This window comes from Synchiropus splendidus, chromosome 5, assembly GCF_027744825.2.
Source record: "Synchiropus splendidus isolate RoL2022-P1 chromosome 5, RoL_Sspl_1.0, whole genome shotgun sequence".
NCBI classification, from domain to species: domain Eukaryota; kingdom Metazoa; phylum Chordata; class Actinopteri; order Syngnathiformes; family Callionymidae; genus Synchiropus; species Synchiropus splendidus.
In genome coordinates this window covers 14,170,345-14,184,960 of record NC_071338.1, presented here as the reverse complement: position 1 = coordinate 14,184,960, position 14,616 = coordinate 14,170,345, and the positions used below count along the sequence as shown (strand labels likewise).

General features: G+C 40.7%; 1 protein-coding gene across 15 annotated transcripts in view; it reads right to left on the bottom strand.

Moving 5' to 3' along the window:
- The window catches only part of myo9aa (myosin IXAa), a 67,938-nt gene that overhangs the window by 39,937 nt on the left and 13,385 nt on the right, over positions 1 to 14,616 (bottom strand). For all 15 annotated transcript variants that reach the window (XM_053864387.1, XM_053864398.1, XM_053864384.1 and 12 more), the window contains exon 2: positions 8,234 to 9,195. In XM_053864387.1, coding sequence (XP_053720362.1) covers positions 8,234 to 9,109 — 876 coding nt within the window. In that variant the 5' untranslated portion in view covers positions 9,110 to 9,195. The remainder of the gene's footprint in view (positions 1 to 8,233; positions 9,196 to 14,616) is intronic.

Here is a 14,616-nt window from a genome sequence, read left to right as displayed (position 1 = left end):
TTATCTTTGGAATCTTTGGTGGCAATAAATGTCGGTGAACCGGGAGAAAAAAAAAAATGGTTAAAAAAAGTCAGCACAATTGTCCACCCTCGTCACGGGCATTGGGACACCCTGTCTCAAAATCCTAGCTAAAAGTCAGGTCCAAAATGCACACATAATGAGCATTAACAGCCTGCACTTTCCTCAGACATTATTTGAAGGCTTAGACAGTGACAGAGAGCCGAGTGACCCGAGATCTTTTTTGTCTCGGTATAGGCTGTGTTGACAAGTGTTGAGTAAATGTACTCAAGCATTGGGCAAACAGTACTATCTTTTTAAGCAAACTCGGAAACCCCTCGACACAGAAGCATGAACCACTATGCAATGTTGTGTGCCAACAAGTACCTACTTTGATGTTCAACAGTCACTTGGCCAAATCTTTGCAGTCAATCTGTGGATTTATATATATTTCGGAATCACAATGGTCTGAACAGTGTCATGATTCATTGCAATGATTCGATTAGGAATTCAATCATTGTTGGTTGACTTACAGCGATATGATCTGAAATGATTCAGTCGCTTTAAAGCCAAATTCTAACCTGTGTAACTATGAAATAATGACCTGGGTACTAGACTAGTCCATGAGGAGTCTCCCAGATTCCTGAATGAATTCTGGATACAACACAAGTCAACAATTATGGAAAATGAATTCACATTTTATTTGAAAGAAAAAAACTGCAACCAACACCTGAGATTGAAGCAAGTTAACCTACAATACTCATAAAAAAATAGGGCAATCAGGTTGAATATTATTCAGCCTGAAGACATGTAGGCTGACACATTTCTTGTTTATTCATGCTGTAATACAGTACTTCTGCAGCTTCAGGTTTAGTCTCTGCAACAGTTTTAGCTTCACCAAGAAGAAGATACAATGTAAATGTAATGTCAAAGTTTATGTGCAACGTGGTTGCTGCTACTATTATATTAGCAGGAGCAGTAATGCTGCAAGAGGCAACATCTGTGTCCACAGAAGTGAAGAAAATTCCATTTTTATATTATTATATTTATATAAAGTCTACGGTGATGAAATGCAAAGCCTTTTTTTTCTAATATCAATACAATTAATTTAATTGATTGCATTTCAAACCATGGTACATACTTACTGTGATAGATTTTACTTTTTTACCACAATATGAACTTTAGGCCATGAAGTCTGTCTTACACAGAAAGAGTATGGTATTTCGATTTATACTGCCTTATTTTTCAACGTGGTCCCCTTCCATGCCACACACTTATTCCTCATCATCCTGGTCACCTAACCAACCCTCCACAGCAGCAGTCATCCTCAAATCTCTGGCCCCAAAGGTGTTTTTTCAGCGTTCAGTTGTTTTTTAGATGTGGGTAATAATAAAGAATGACAGCACACTGTCAAGAGTAGCATCTAAATAGAACTAGAAACAGACAAAAAAACAATGGAAGGAAGTTGATTGAATGTGGGCCAGCCTGGGTTCCCTTGAGCATTGGTGACCCATGGTTTACCCACAAATCTGCTGCTGGAAAACCACTTTACTTTATCTTCAATTAAGCACTGCATACCAGGAGCGACCCACAAGCTGTAGCTTCGGGAACAGGAGGAGGACCCAAACAGCACTAAGAAGATGCAACCAATGTTTTAGTAGACAGGTGTTTGAAAACTCTGGCAACCAAAGCAAACGTATATATCACACATTACATATCACTTTCAGGATGGGAAAGCCCCTCAGGTTTCTACAACTTGTTAAGACACCATTCTCGCTGTGATAAATGAGACTGCTTGTGTGACTGCAGTACGCAAACAATGTACAGGGCTAAGCGGAAACATGTTATCAGCTTGGAAGACTTGTTGAAAGAATCTAGACTTGTGGCATTCCGGTGTCATTCGTGAGAACAAATTTCTTACCTTGGATTTAAATATTCTGCATCTATGGAACCTCAGTGATTTATCATCATACGCCACATCGAGCTCACAACCTTCCCACTGAAGACCCGGCCGTATGTCGTAAGTCCACTGCTCACAGTTTAAATGGATGGTCTAACCTCCCGCAAAAAAAGAGCTTTAGTTGAACTTGATGGCGGGTGATTCCAAGGCCTCTCCTCAGTGACTTACAAACATTGGGGAGCCCTACCCTGAGACCTCAGCAGAGGGGATCAAAAATGATCTAAAGGGCTGTGGAGAGCACTGTGGAGGGGAAAAGAACAGATCCCTATGCTAAATAAAAAGAAAATCTGGGGGAGAAATTATACACATGGCATGCCAGTCCAACAAGTGGTGCTGTAGTGTAGAATACGAATACAACTAATAATAACAATAACAAAACAATATACAGTGTAACTATAAATGACAAACACATGAGATTGGCAGTGAGCCCTGACTCCCAGGTTTAACCACTAACCTGTGCGTCAGATAAATCTACAATCCCACATGTGTTTGCTGACCTCCCCGTCAACACCCAGGTCACATCAGTAATCTCAGCCCACAGTTAGACAAAGTCTGAACAGGTGGTGTCAGCACTGGCCCGTCCATATGTAGGCCACATGTCAGGCATTATCTGGCTCGTTCTCGCTTGACATTGAGCAAGGATTTCAGAGACAAGACAATGCAGCCAGGTGAGGGAAGTGACTTAGCACAATCACTACGCTAAAGCTAAGCCACATGGCGCAGCTTGAAACAAGGTCAATCCTATTAGTTAGATCTGAGACATAAACATAGGGACCAAGTCCAACCCCGTGCCAATTTTAGAATCTTTCTATAACATAAAACACCTCAAGTGTCAGCCAACTGGAACATGAGCTGATGATTTAGTATCAAAAGTGAGTAATAATACGATCCAAAAGTGTTGCAGGTCGACTCCAAGATGTGCTCTAAGACCTTAGCACAGGCCTTACTGCAGCCTGAGATATTTTTAAAAGTAACCCTGCTGAGTGGTTTTCTCCCGTACACACCCACATGTGCTCACACATGCTGCACAGGTTAACAGCAGGCACACAGACTTTTCAGACGCTCTCTTGCAGTTTTATTCCAATTTAAGATGAATTAATTTACGTTCAAGTTAGTACAGTCGTGTCCCTTTGGTATGAACCAAGTTTCTCAAGCATTTCAATGCTCCATATGAGCAGAAAGATGACCCATGAGCTTGCGGTTTTAACTTCATAAACAGTACCGGGTGAAAATTAAACTGCAAAATTGTCTGATAACATTAAATCAAGAGAATAGAACTAGCATTAGCTCTCTTTATTATTCGCATCTAATATTTCAAGCAGTCCAGGATGAAAAATGATTTCACATTTAAATCAATTACGATAATGACCATTACTCACTAGAGCTCAGCAGGACTCAAAACAAACTCAAGTTTGAGTTTATAAGCCACCCCAAAGTAGTGTGTATTCTTTCTCAATTGTTAGCATTTCAGCTTCAATCCGAGAGCCAAAAAAAGACAGGGGGTGTGTCTGGGACTCGAGCGGCTATTGTCAATATTTATTTCAGGAGTGATTGGGAGAAAAATCATAACTAGCCTGTTGCCGAAAGCAAGGAGTCAAAAAGACGAAATGAAAGGTTTTTCTATACAACAGATAAAACTAAACGGTTTATGTTATACTCCAAACTGTGACTATAAAGAGACGCCTGTCAGAAACAGTGCTTCTGGTGATCCAGAAAGGGAAGTGGATGTTTTTGGGTGTGTGTCAGCTCTTCAGCCAGGACACCTGCGGACTCCACTGCAGTAACATGCATAAAAGAACTTTTGAGGGGATACACAGACACATTTGTCTCATCATGGCTACAGCTGACTCCGACTCCAAATCCGGTCAGGATTTTTTTAACCACAGTGTCTGGTTTTAAAAATACTTCAACCCTATTAAGACACAACTAGTGTCCACTCTCATCAATCAAATCAATTATTAAGACGATGGATTAATCCAAATGTATGTAGCCAATAGCGGGTGCAGCCAAGACAGCAAGCTAAAGCAAATCGCAGATGCACTTGAATGAGGGACCGTCATGGAGTCAGATTAACATCCCTGCTGTGAACCCAAAATGATGAAAAATCCTACAAAACCTGGATTAAGGCTTAACCATAAAACAATCCAAATAGTACTGATCATTTTTCACCATCCAGATTCCCAGAAACCTCTGACCTGCGGTTGCAAGGCTCACAGTAGGAACATGTAACAATAGAACTCAAGCTTTTACAATGATTCTGCCATGAACAATCGACAAAGCAGAAACAGCAATCCTCCGCACTCCCAGTGAGAGTCACTGGATAAAGTTTCAGAGGTTGGACGAGCGTGGCACCAGGGGGGTGAGATCAACGCTGAGAAGTAACAAACGTGCCAGTAGCTATTGTTCAAGCAAAGCGTTAGCATGCGTAATGATCAAGTGAGACAGTCAGCAGCGCCAATTGAAGGCTATCAGTTATCAGTTCTTCCAGTTTGATAGCAGCAGATGACAAAGACAATGGACACTACAGAGTACCAAAAGCTAAGGTAGAACTGAGAATACAACTTGTTCGGCGAATAGAGACTGCTATTTACAAGTCCACACAATGACAAACAAAGACTTCTTGACCTCGTCATCCGAAGCACTTTTTGATGGTGTTGTCAGAGTCAGGCGGGTGAAATAGCCCCATATTTCTCTCTTGACCCGTGAAGGACCAGCTGACAGCTGAGGTCACACTTAAGTGTCAATTAAAGAGACAAAACTACTTCTTCTCCACATGAGCACAAGCACCCACTAACACTACTTATTAACCAACTTCTTGTAAACCATGTTTCCTGGTTGTTCCTTGCTCTGGTCAGCATTGTAAGAAGAAAAACATAGTTTTCCAGGGTCAGCTTTTATGACTTTGAGCCATTTATCATTTGTAGATGTCAAGCAGCGACCTGACAGCCTGGGGACTTGACAGGCAGACATCTGGATGGAGCCCGTGTGTGGTAGTTAACTGGATGATCACTACTTTTGTAAAAATTAAATATAAAAACAAACCCAAACTAAGAAAACACTTTCATCAGTGTGTTAAATCGTTCAACAGCAATAACAAAATATCACAGCGGAAGTAGAAAACAGGTCTTTGTTGTCACAAGTTATGACATATTTTCATGCCACCAACTCTAGGAGAGATAAAGGCTAGCCAAACAATGGCGGACTGTAAATTCCAACAGAGCACATGCTCAGGAATTTAAAGTTTTATGACAGTTTCAGGCATATCAGGTGAGAGAGGGTAAACATTGTCAGGACTGATGAGAGCTGATAAGTCAGGTGAGATGTTTGCCATATTTCAGCTATGACGTTTCGGAGTAAGGCCTACTCAAGTTCAGTTGAGTTCCGGTGTGGAATACAAAGATGCTTTTGAGCTCTCGCGACAAGTCCTCCAAATGTAGCTAGAAAAAAAAACAAGCTGAATGTCAGTGGCTGGACTGTGTAGTCTGTCATCGACGTCAAGCAAACTTATTAAATGAAGCATTTAAATGATAGGATTTGTTTTGATCGTTGCACGCAGTATACACAGCTGTGGGCTGGACTTCAACACCTCTGATAAGTGATATCCTCATTCTAAAAAAAACAGGTCCTTCGCTGCTCAAAGGGATATTTATCCAGTGACTCACACATATAGGAAAGCGGGTTCACAATGTCACAATGACAGATTTACCACTTAAATAGACAAACCAAAGCAGTTCAGGTATCTGCTGTCTTATCATGATGAGGATCGTTGAGAGAAGGAAGTCAAACAACAACCCATTTTATTGACTCCTGATAACCCACCCAGTATCATAGAAGAGACAGGTCAGCTGGAACTACAGCAGCGAGACAAAAATAAAAGTGATGCAAACATGAAAACATCTGCACATGAACAAAGAAGCCCATGTCTTCTGCATTAAAAAGGTATTCATCACAGACCTATTGTTGGCACATGGGTCATGAACAGGGATCAGTTTTGGCAGACTGTCTAGTCTGCGTTTAAGCCACTCAATAAGGAGGAGCATCAACATTTTTTGTACATGAGTTGTCAGTTAAACTGAGCTACACAAACTCTCTCACCACCTGCAATTAGTTTTTGACCAGTGACAGCTATGAATACACAGCCACGGAAACAGAACTATGATACTATCAGTGGTACATGGGAATGTAAATGTGAGTCACTGAATTGAAAATTGCAAATGTCAGTAGTTCCACCACACAACACATATGGTGTCCTCTTCCTCAGACTGACTGACATTCCAAAATTAAGCTTGTTGCTTTAACTTAGATAGTAGATTTTAAAAACTGTAGCTGTGTCAATAACATTTTTGGGAGTGTACATACATTATTGAATACAAGCATCCGACGAACGAGTGTAGAAGTTTGCAATCTGGTCCAAAATGGGCTAGTTTCTGGTCACTGTTTTCTCTATGTAGTTAAAAGTCATAAAATTAAATAGCTCTAACTTCAGTTCAATTTGTGTTTGTGTATTCACAGAGGTTTGCTAAAATATTGGAATGTGTTCCACAAAATGAAAAGTTGTGAGAGAATGTGCTTCATGTTTATTTTTATTCGAGTGGAAACGCGAAAGTTTCATCAATGTAAAAGAGATGCCAATCATTCATTTAAATACCTAACATAAATTAACAATTACAATCTGGTAGTTTGTCAACTATTGAAGTTACGGTCACCGCTTCTGTCATGTGTTGAAGGTGCTACCACACGCAATATGATAACACATTTGATTGTAAATAAGCATTCGCACACATCACACGGTTTGGTTCCACACATCCCAACGATGCTTAATAAAATTGAGTCATTTATACAAGTAACAACATGTATACTGTAATGGTTAGTGAGTTGACAGTGTGTTAACGTGTGCTGTGTTGTTACAGAGCTGTTCACGAAATTAATAATTAAAAAGTCGCACTATAATAAGCCAAAGTAAATATACATGGTAAGTTTGAAATGCACAGATCTGTGTGCAGCATGCCACATGCCAACCTCAGGTGAACGCATTTTCCGACTTTTTTTAATTGTTCAATAGTTTTGCAAAGGGTTTTACTGTGCTACATTCCAATGAACTTTCCGTATCTCGCATAGACGTCGCTTTGTGATCATTGATCACTGTCTCAGAAATGCTGAACCATTAAAGCACCACCATGTCCATGATTTTAAATGTCATTTGTAGCTGTAATTGAGGAAACAAACACTTGCAGCTTCTGTATTTGACTTTTTCTTCAAGTTAGTGAAGCACAAAACTAACAGAGTATAGTAGTTCAAGTTCAAACACGCCTCTATTTGCAATAATCTCAGTAAACATTAACTTAAATTCACTCGTAAAAGTCTCATTGAAAACTTCAGAAAACTACAGAATGAATGTGAATGAAGAGGAAGAACAAAATAACGATGAAGTCATGTGAGGTAATGATGACTCCTCTCTGTGCAGTAGCATGGGCATCAATGACAGACAGCTGATATGCAATCTCACTGTGCAAACAATTAAGAATGCTCCTCTGCACTCAGAACTACTCAGTCGTGATGCTGTGTGGAGGACTAACTTGATGTGCTTACTTATTAACTCACAGACACGCCACTGAATGGCATTCCTGTGAACTTTATTTTCTGGAGCGTGGACAAACACCCGCTACTCGTGAGGATGTTGCTGGTTGACTTTGAACTTGACGTGGCAGCTGAAGGTAAATCTACAGTTGTAATATTAAAAATCAGTCCACAAGACAGTCTCGTTCATAGCAGCTGGGTGTCAGTAGAAATTTGACTTCATAAAATACAACCACACTTGAGCCAACAGAAGGAGTATTTGTCTTCCTGACTGGCTGCATTGTGCACACAGTTAAGGATGTTACGCAAGGTTTAAGAGCTCAAGCTGATGCTGTAGACAAATGGAAAAAATGTGTGGTTGTGAAAACGTCAAAAGTTCTATGTGACAAGCCACTTGAGAAGAGAATGAAGTGGAATATTTTCAGGGATATGAAAAACAACATGTTGAGTCTGAGCCTCTCCACGAACTAAAAAGAAGAAACTATTTCCACAGTGAAGAAAAGAAAATTGACCTCCGCTACCATTAAGACAGTATTAAGGCATGACTACCATTTGTATTGTGAACTGACTGAATGTTACACACCTTCAACTACTGCTACTGGGAATACCAACGTTCCCAATCAAACAACGCACTTTTCATTCATAAAGCAGCATATAAGCTGAAGTAAAAGCCTACTGAACAGTAGTGATGTCTCTCACCTCCAGTACCGGACCTGCTCCTAAGATGATCTGCTCCACTCCACTGGCGAAACCTTTCTGACTCAGAGCAGTCAGGTGATGGATGAGAAAGTTGGTGCTTTGAGTCTTGCCAGATCCACTCTCTCCAGATATAACGATACATTGATTCCTTTGTCTCTGCAGCATTGCGTGGTAAGCCACATCCGCCACAGCGTATATATGCGGCTCCAACTGTCCCAGTGTATGATTATCATACATCTTCACATACTTGGGATTGTATATGGGCAAAAACTTAAAAGGGTTGATGACAATGAGAATGCTTCCGACATAAGTGTAGATTTTTTCCTGGCGAAAGCGTGAGCGCAGGTTGTCCAGCAGCGAGCGCTCATTTAGCTCCGGTAGGTGACACAGATCGGCGTGGTCACCTTGGGTTTCAGGCTGAGGCAGCAGTCCACGCTCCACCATGCGCCTGCGCTCCTCTGTGACCTGCAGCCACATTTGTAGACTTCCTCCATAGTGAATAGAGCCGTCCAGGTTCTTCAGGCGAAGCAGGAAACGGTAATCCTCTCCACCAGACACAGACCGATGCTCGAGGGCCCCACGAGGCCACAGCATCATCCTCTGTACAGGACAGTCGCTGGGGTTCAAGATCCATTCCTCCCCACCGAACTCCTTCACCTCTGCTAGAACGTAGCACTTTGTGCGGTCCAGCTGAAGGCGCTCAATGACGCGCTCGATGGCCTCCGCAGCGGTGGTGGTCTTGCGTGCGCTGATCGGGCAGTAGATGGTGCCCTCAGCAAGGTCTCCAGGGTAGATGCGAACAGTAAACTCCGAGTTCTCAAAGCGCTGGCGCCGACCCAGAGTGCCCATGCCACTAACGCCATCACAAAAACTCATGGTGGAGCAAGATTTCCCATTAGCAGCTGCTAGGCCTGGGACGTCCTTTACTGTGCTCCAGAGACCACCAACTCACATCATTAACACTGTGAAACAAGAGAAAAAAAAAGAGCATTATTTCCAGTGACTCTCCAAAACCAATAACATACCTAGAAGCATAAAAAGAAAACCACATCCAGTCACAGACAGAAGCCCTTTTAAACACCCCGCTCCAACTGGGGGATTAGAAATTGCCAGATTCTGACACCAAGATTAGATGTCATGTTATGTAATCTGCTAAAGGGCTAAATTATTTTGCCTGGGCATGTATATCCATAAAGGATAAAAGATAAGTCATTGAGCTCCACAGGATTACCATTAACACACATACATGCTCCCAAGCGCGCACATAAGCTTTCCCAAACAGCAACTCCAGCAGCTGCCACTCGCTCTGGCCGACACACAATCACGCCATTCACAAATTCACTCTTTAATACACACAGTGGAGAGGGGCACACAATCTCTGTGCTAATGAAAGAAATGCTGTCTAAGCAAACAAATGCATTTTGTTTCTCAATATAAAATGTTACAGATGTATTTGTCAAAACACAGTCTGCGCTCAATTTGTCTTTTACACTCTTTTCAGAAGGGAACAGTCAGAAAGATAAATACACAGACAACCCACAGACTCTCGCCCCATTTATAAATGTGCAAATATTTTTTTTACCCATAAACCATACTCCTTTTGTTTTTAGTAATTTCACTGGTATTTTAACGATGACAATCACAATCTTTTTATCCTTTGATGATCAACAAACATTGTTCAACTAAGGCCACAGGATATTGGCGCGTGACTGGGGAGGCACAACTGCAGTTACATGTAAATTGAAAACAATGTAGCACACGTAGCAGGCCTGTAAGGAGCACTTATCTCTCCGCTTCTCCGCACAAAGGACAAAGAAAAAGACGGTTAAACACGCATTCTGTGCAACATCACAGACTGTATTCAGTCAGTTTTTATTTTGGGGTTACATTGTGAGTGACTGAGTAGAAGGAAATTCTAACAATATCAGCAGCTACAAGGATGGATCAAGATGCTCTAAGCCATTGGAGTACACTTTAATCTGTTTTTTTTTTCCCAAGGTGGGGGGCAGTTTCCTGCAGCTCTATGAAACACTGAAGGAAATCCTGCGGTCGATAACTTACAAATTAAAATGAAGACTTCTGCCGAGTTCAAGCTCTGCAATCCACTCATGATACTGTCCAATGACTGACTCTTTTAGTCTTTAACAGCATGGACACTTGTGTTCTGAGGCTATACAAGCCTACAATCAACACTGCAAGGGAAAATAGGTCCTAATATATTTCAGCGTTTGATCAAAGGAGTTTCTGTCATATACAGAGAACCAATTGATCTCCATAGTCCCTTTGGACAGATCACTGTAAATCCCAAATGCAGCAGCAGTACTGGCAGCAAAAATGTATGAGGTAGGTTGCCAAAATGTTGTGTCTCACTGATGTGTGCCAATACAAATCTGATGAGAAAACAAACATGCTGATCATCTGGACACTGATTATCACGGTAGTAGACATGTACAGAGCGTGTGCTAAATGTATTTTCCAACTCCAAATACCCAAGAAAAACAAGCAATAACTTGTTTCCTTCAGCTGTGGCTTCTCTCACATGTGGTTCTGCGAAAGGAAACATCTTCCTATGTCGCACCTATTAATCAGAACAGCATGTGTTGTGGTTGTGTTTCATTCTTTGCCATAAAACTGTTTTTGTTTCCTGTAAAATGGAATTCCACAGGGCTGCTCTTTTGAGGCTCTACTATATATCACAATTAGGAGACTTGCATTTGTGTTCAAGGACTGAACCACAGGAGAATAAGATTTGTTGATGTGAGCAACGCATGTGAACACTGTTAAGGAAGTCAGTAAATTCAATTAAATATGGTCAAATAAAGGAGGGATTAGATGATGCATTTACAGGCCCCCTCCAAAGTAAAAAAAAAGGCAACATAATATTATAATACTCAGGGACACAAGACTTGACAGCAACAACAGTCCTGGCATGTGTTATCACTAATTCTCTGATGTGCACGTTGATCTTGGGACTGGCATCCATAACAGATGGTGACCACACTTTAGGAGAGAGGATTTAGGGTTGTGGCCATGCAGGCTGTATGTTTATAATCACACCAGGAAGATCAACGGCAAAACCTCAGTGAAGATTATCTGGAACATGGACTCAAAAATATGTCACAGAATTACTGTTTTTCAGAAATAAACATATGTCATGCTCAGTTGCAAAAATTTGGGAGGGTTGCTGGGAAATGCTTTATTAAATTCCTCATTCATAAAATGTGATAAATCTGTATTTAGAATGTAAATCATTCAAAGCTAAGAGCTATTGAAATGACAACAGGAACACAGCTCCAACACTAAATGTCACCGTGGGCTGTCTCAGCCACCGACTGTGATGGGCAACTGCTGAGTCGAGCAGAATCAGCACAGACGCCTTATCCCAGTGCCTATTCAGGGAGTCGACACAAGCACTCTTCATACTGAAGTTCTCCACCAGAAGAGTGAGCTGCCTTTCCTTCTCAGGCTCCCACAACCTTCAGTGGACAGAGGAATCTGTAGGGTAGAGACATAGGATACAATGGGCTCCTTAAGTTCTACAATTTTCTAGTGTTCATTATGTTCAGTAGTGGTGGATCGGAAAAGCTGAAACTATGCAGGGAATTCATTCAGAACCTTTGGCAATGCGTTCAAATAGGAGTCTGAATTTCAACTGGTTTGTACAGCAGTTAATGTGCATTTTCAACCTGACCACCAAACTCCTAAACGCCGAAGAACATGTCTGCCTACAGACTAAGATAGAAAGAAAGAAAACTATTCGGCAGTGACTGTATCTTCCCAGTCTTGTGACTGTGGTCTGTCACAGCACTCAGGGAAGAGAGCTCAGTCCACTGTCCTTAATACGACAGTGTTGCCGATCAAAGGCACCTCTACGTGCTCAGTCGTCTCTCATTAATCATGTCGTTCCTTAAAATTTAAACTTAACAACGTGGGATTACAAATTCACCGGCCTCATATTTCCATCCCACATTCAACACCATCTCAGAAAGCGCAGACCAAAAAAGCTGACAGTGGGAAATTGAAGTATAAAAATGAAAAATTTAACTAACCCTGACACAAATGCCATGAAATGGTCATATTTCTGAAAGTTAAATAATCGTATGAAAGAAGTCTGGACCCAAATGGTGATCCGAATGACATCCGTCCACAAATTTTCAAGCTTTGAACACAGGCAAACAAACAGACCGAGCAATGCCACTGGTATTTCTCAGGAAAGACATGTCCGCAGACCTTGACACCAAAGAACCAGTTACAATGTGCATATTCAACCTTGTAATGTTTGAAAATGAAACACCAAAGATGACCTTTATTAACCACACAAAAACACAATACAGTCACAGAAAAGAGATAATAACTAACCAGTAATATTCGTTCTGTAACAAAAATACAATTTCAGTTTAATGTCCTTGGAGAACAATAAAGCCCCCAAGCAACCCAAAGCCTGCACTTCAGCTTCTATGAAACGCTAGTCTGAGCATGTGTTTTCAGTCAAGCAAAAATCTTAAGGAAGTGACGGAGCAGCTGAGGCTCAGCTGGACTTGAAGCTGCCAGTTTCCTGAAACCTAAACAGATCCAGTTACATCACAGTCATGCATTCAGAGATTTAAACTCGACTGAATATGGATTTCCCAAGCTTTTGCAGAGAAACACTGAATTCAATAACAACCAAATAAGTGACTACTCCAGAAGTTAAACTACAGTATGAGGCAACTCTGATGATCACCTGTTCAACTGTACACCACCTCCAATAATTGCAACACAGCAAAAACTGTATTAGAAAAACAACTGAACTGCTATTGTAGCTCAATAAACAGACCTGAATACGTGCCTTGGTCCTAACCACTAAAGCACTCCTTGTAGAGCAGCGATCATGACCAAGATTTATGTTTCTAGCTTCACACAGCTCAGGTTGCTTGGTTAAAGCAACACTTGTTAGATTTCCTCGTGAACACTTCCATACCTTAAACAGTGGCTAATTTCAAGGCTCACCCTCCAAGAAACCAAGGAGAGGTTCAACCATGTGAGTCAGCCTCCTCAATGCAGGCCATTGTCTGTGATCAGCCGAGGATCGAGTTTGGTCAGCTTTCTGTCATGTGAAGTCATCTGTGTGTGTCACTGTCGCTGAGCCCAAGAGCGTATGTTCAGAGCTCATGAAGTGTTGCCCTTCCTTTATTATAATGTGAGTCACCAGGAATTTGTACTCTCTGCACCGAAGTGTGCAAGTTGCCACTGATCTGTAAAGTGTCACTCAAGGCCAACACTTAGGGAGTTCATGGTGAATTATACAGAAATCTTGTTTGTTTTCTTAAAAAAACATTTATTTAACGTGACAATATGTGATTGTCACACTTGTTAACTAGTCATGAAAAAGTGTTCCACTCACTTAATACATTTCCTCAAATGTTTTATATGTTCATCAAGGTTAAAAAAAAATACATTATACTTGCACTATAATCGTTTAATTATAATTTAATTTAATTTATTTAATTTATAATAATGTCAACCAACATTTATACCACCACAGTTTGATATCTTTGTACACAACATTCAGAGGAATTTAAATGTTCAGAAAGACTGATGGATTCCAGGAAAAGCTACCGCAATTGCCATGAGCCACATCATACGCCTATTGTTCATGAAATAATGTAGTCCGGATTAAAGATTATGAAAATCTAATGACATTTAATATTTTGTTCGTTGCTCTAACTGTCTTTCTTCCCTGATTCATTCCATATTTCACCTCAGCATTATGTCACAGGAACGTCCGAGGGCAGATGACGGACACATTCAGACAAGACTAGAATGCCAAGCACAAACAACCTCACAGATTCTTTTGACTTCTCTATATTGCACAAATATTCCATAAAATGTTGACGCTCCATTCGACTTACATTAAGGCTTAAATTGTAACACACAAATTAATAATTCAAAGCATTTCGCAAAGAAGCAGAATTATTTCATTGAAATGCTGACAGATTAAAAGACGAAAAGAACAGGCTCTAAACTAGTTGGGATAAACATGAAACGCATATTTTGTGTAGTGTAGAATTCAAACAGAATGAGGTCATTCTACACCAGTTCATTTTTGCTAACACGGCACCAAAAACATGTTGGCCACAGCAAGTCGTAAAGTTTAAGTAAGAATTATAATAATAATTGAAAAATAATAATAATAGTAAAATAAGTGCAAAACACTGTACGGGAAACATCTTTGGGAAACAGGACAGTGAATTAACATTTGACAAAGTACATAAAAGTACTGATCAACTTTAACTGAAGCTTCAGGATTGGACCTTTATCATCCATGTGGACTGCCTTAGTTTAGTGTTGCTTGCTGAAACGACTGGCTCAGATGACAGAACTGAAGCCTGAAGTTTCACTTC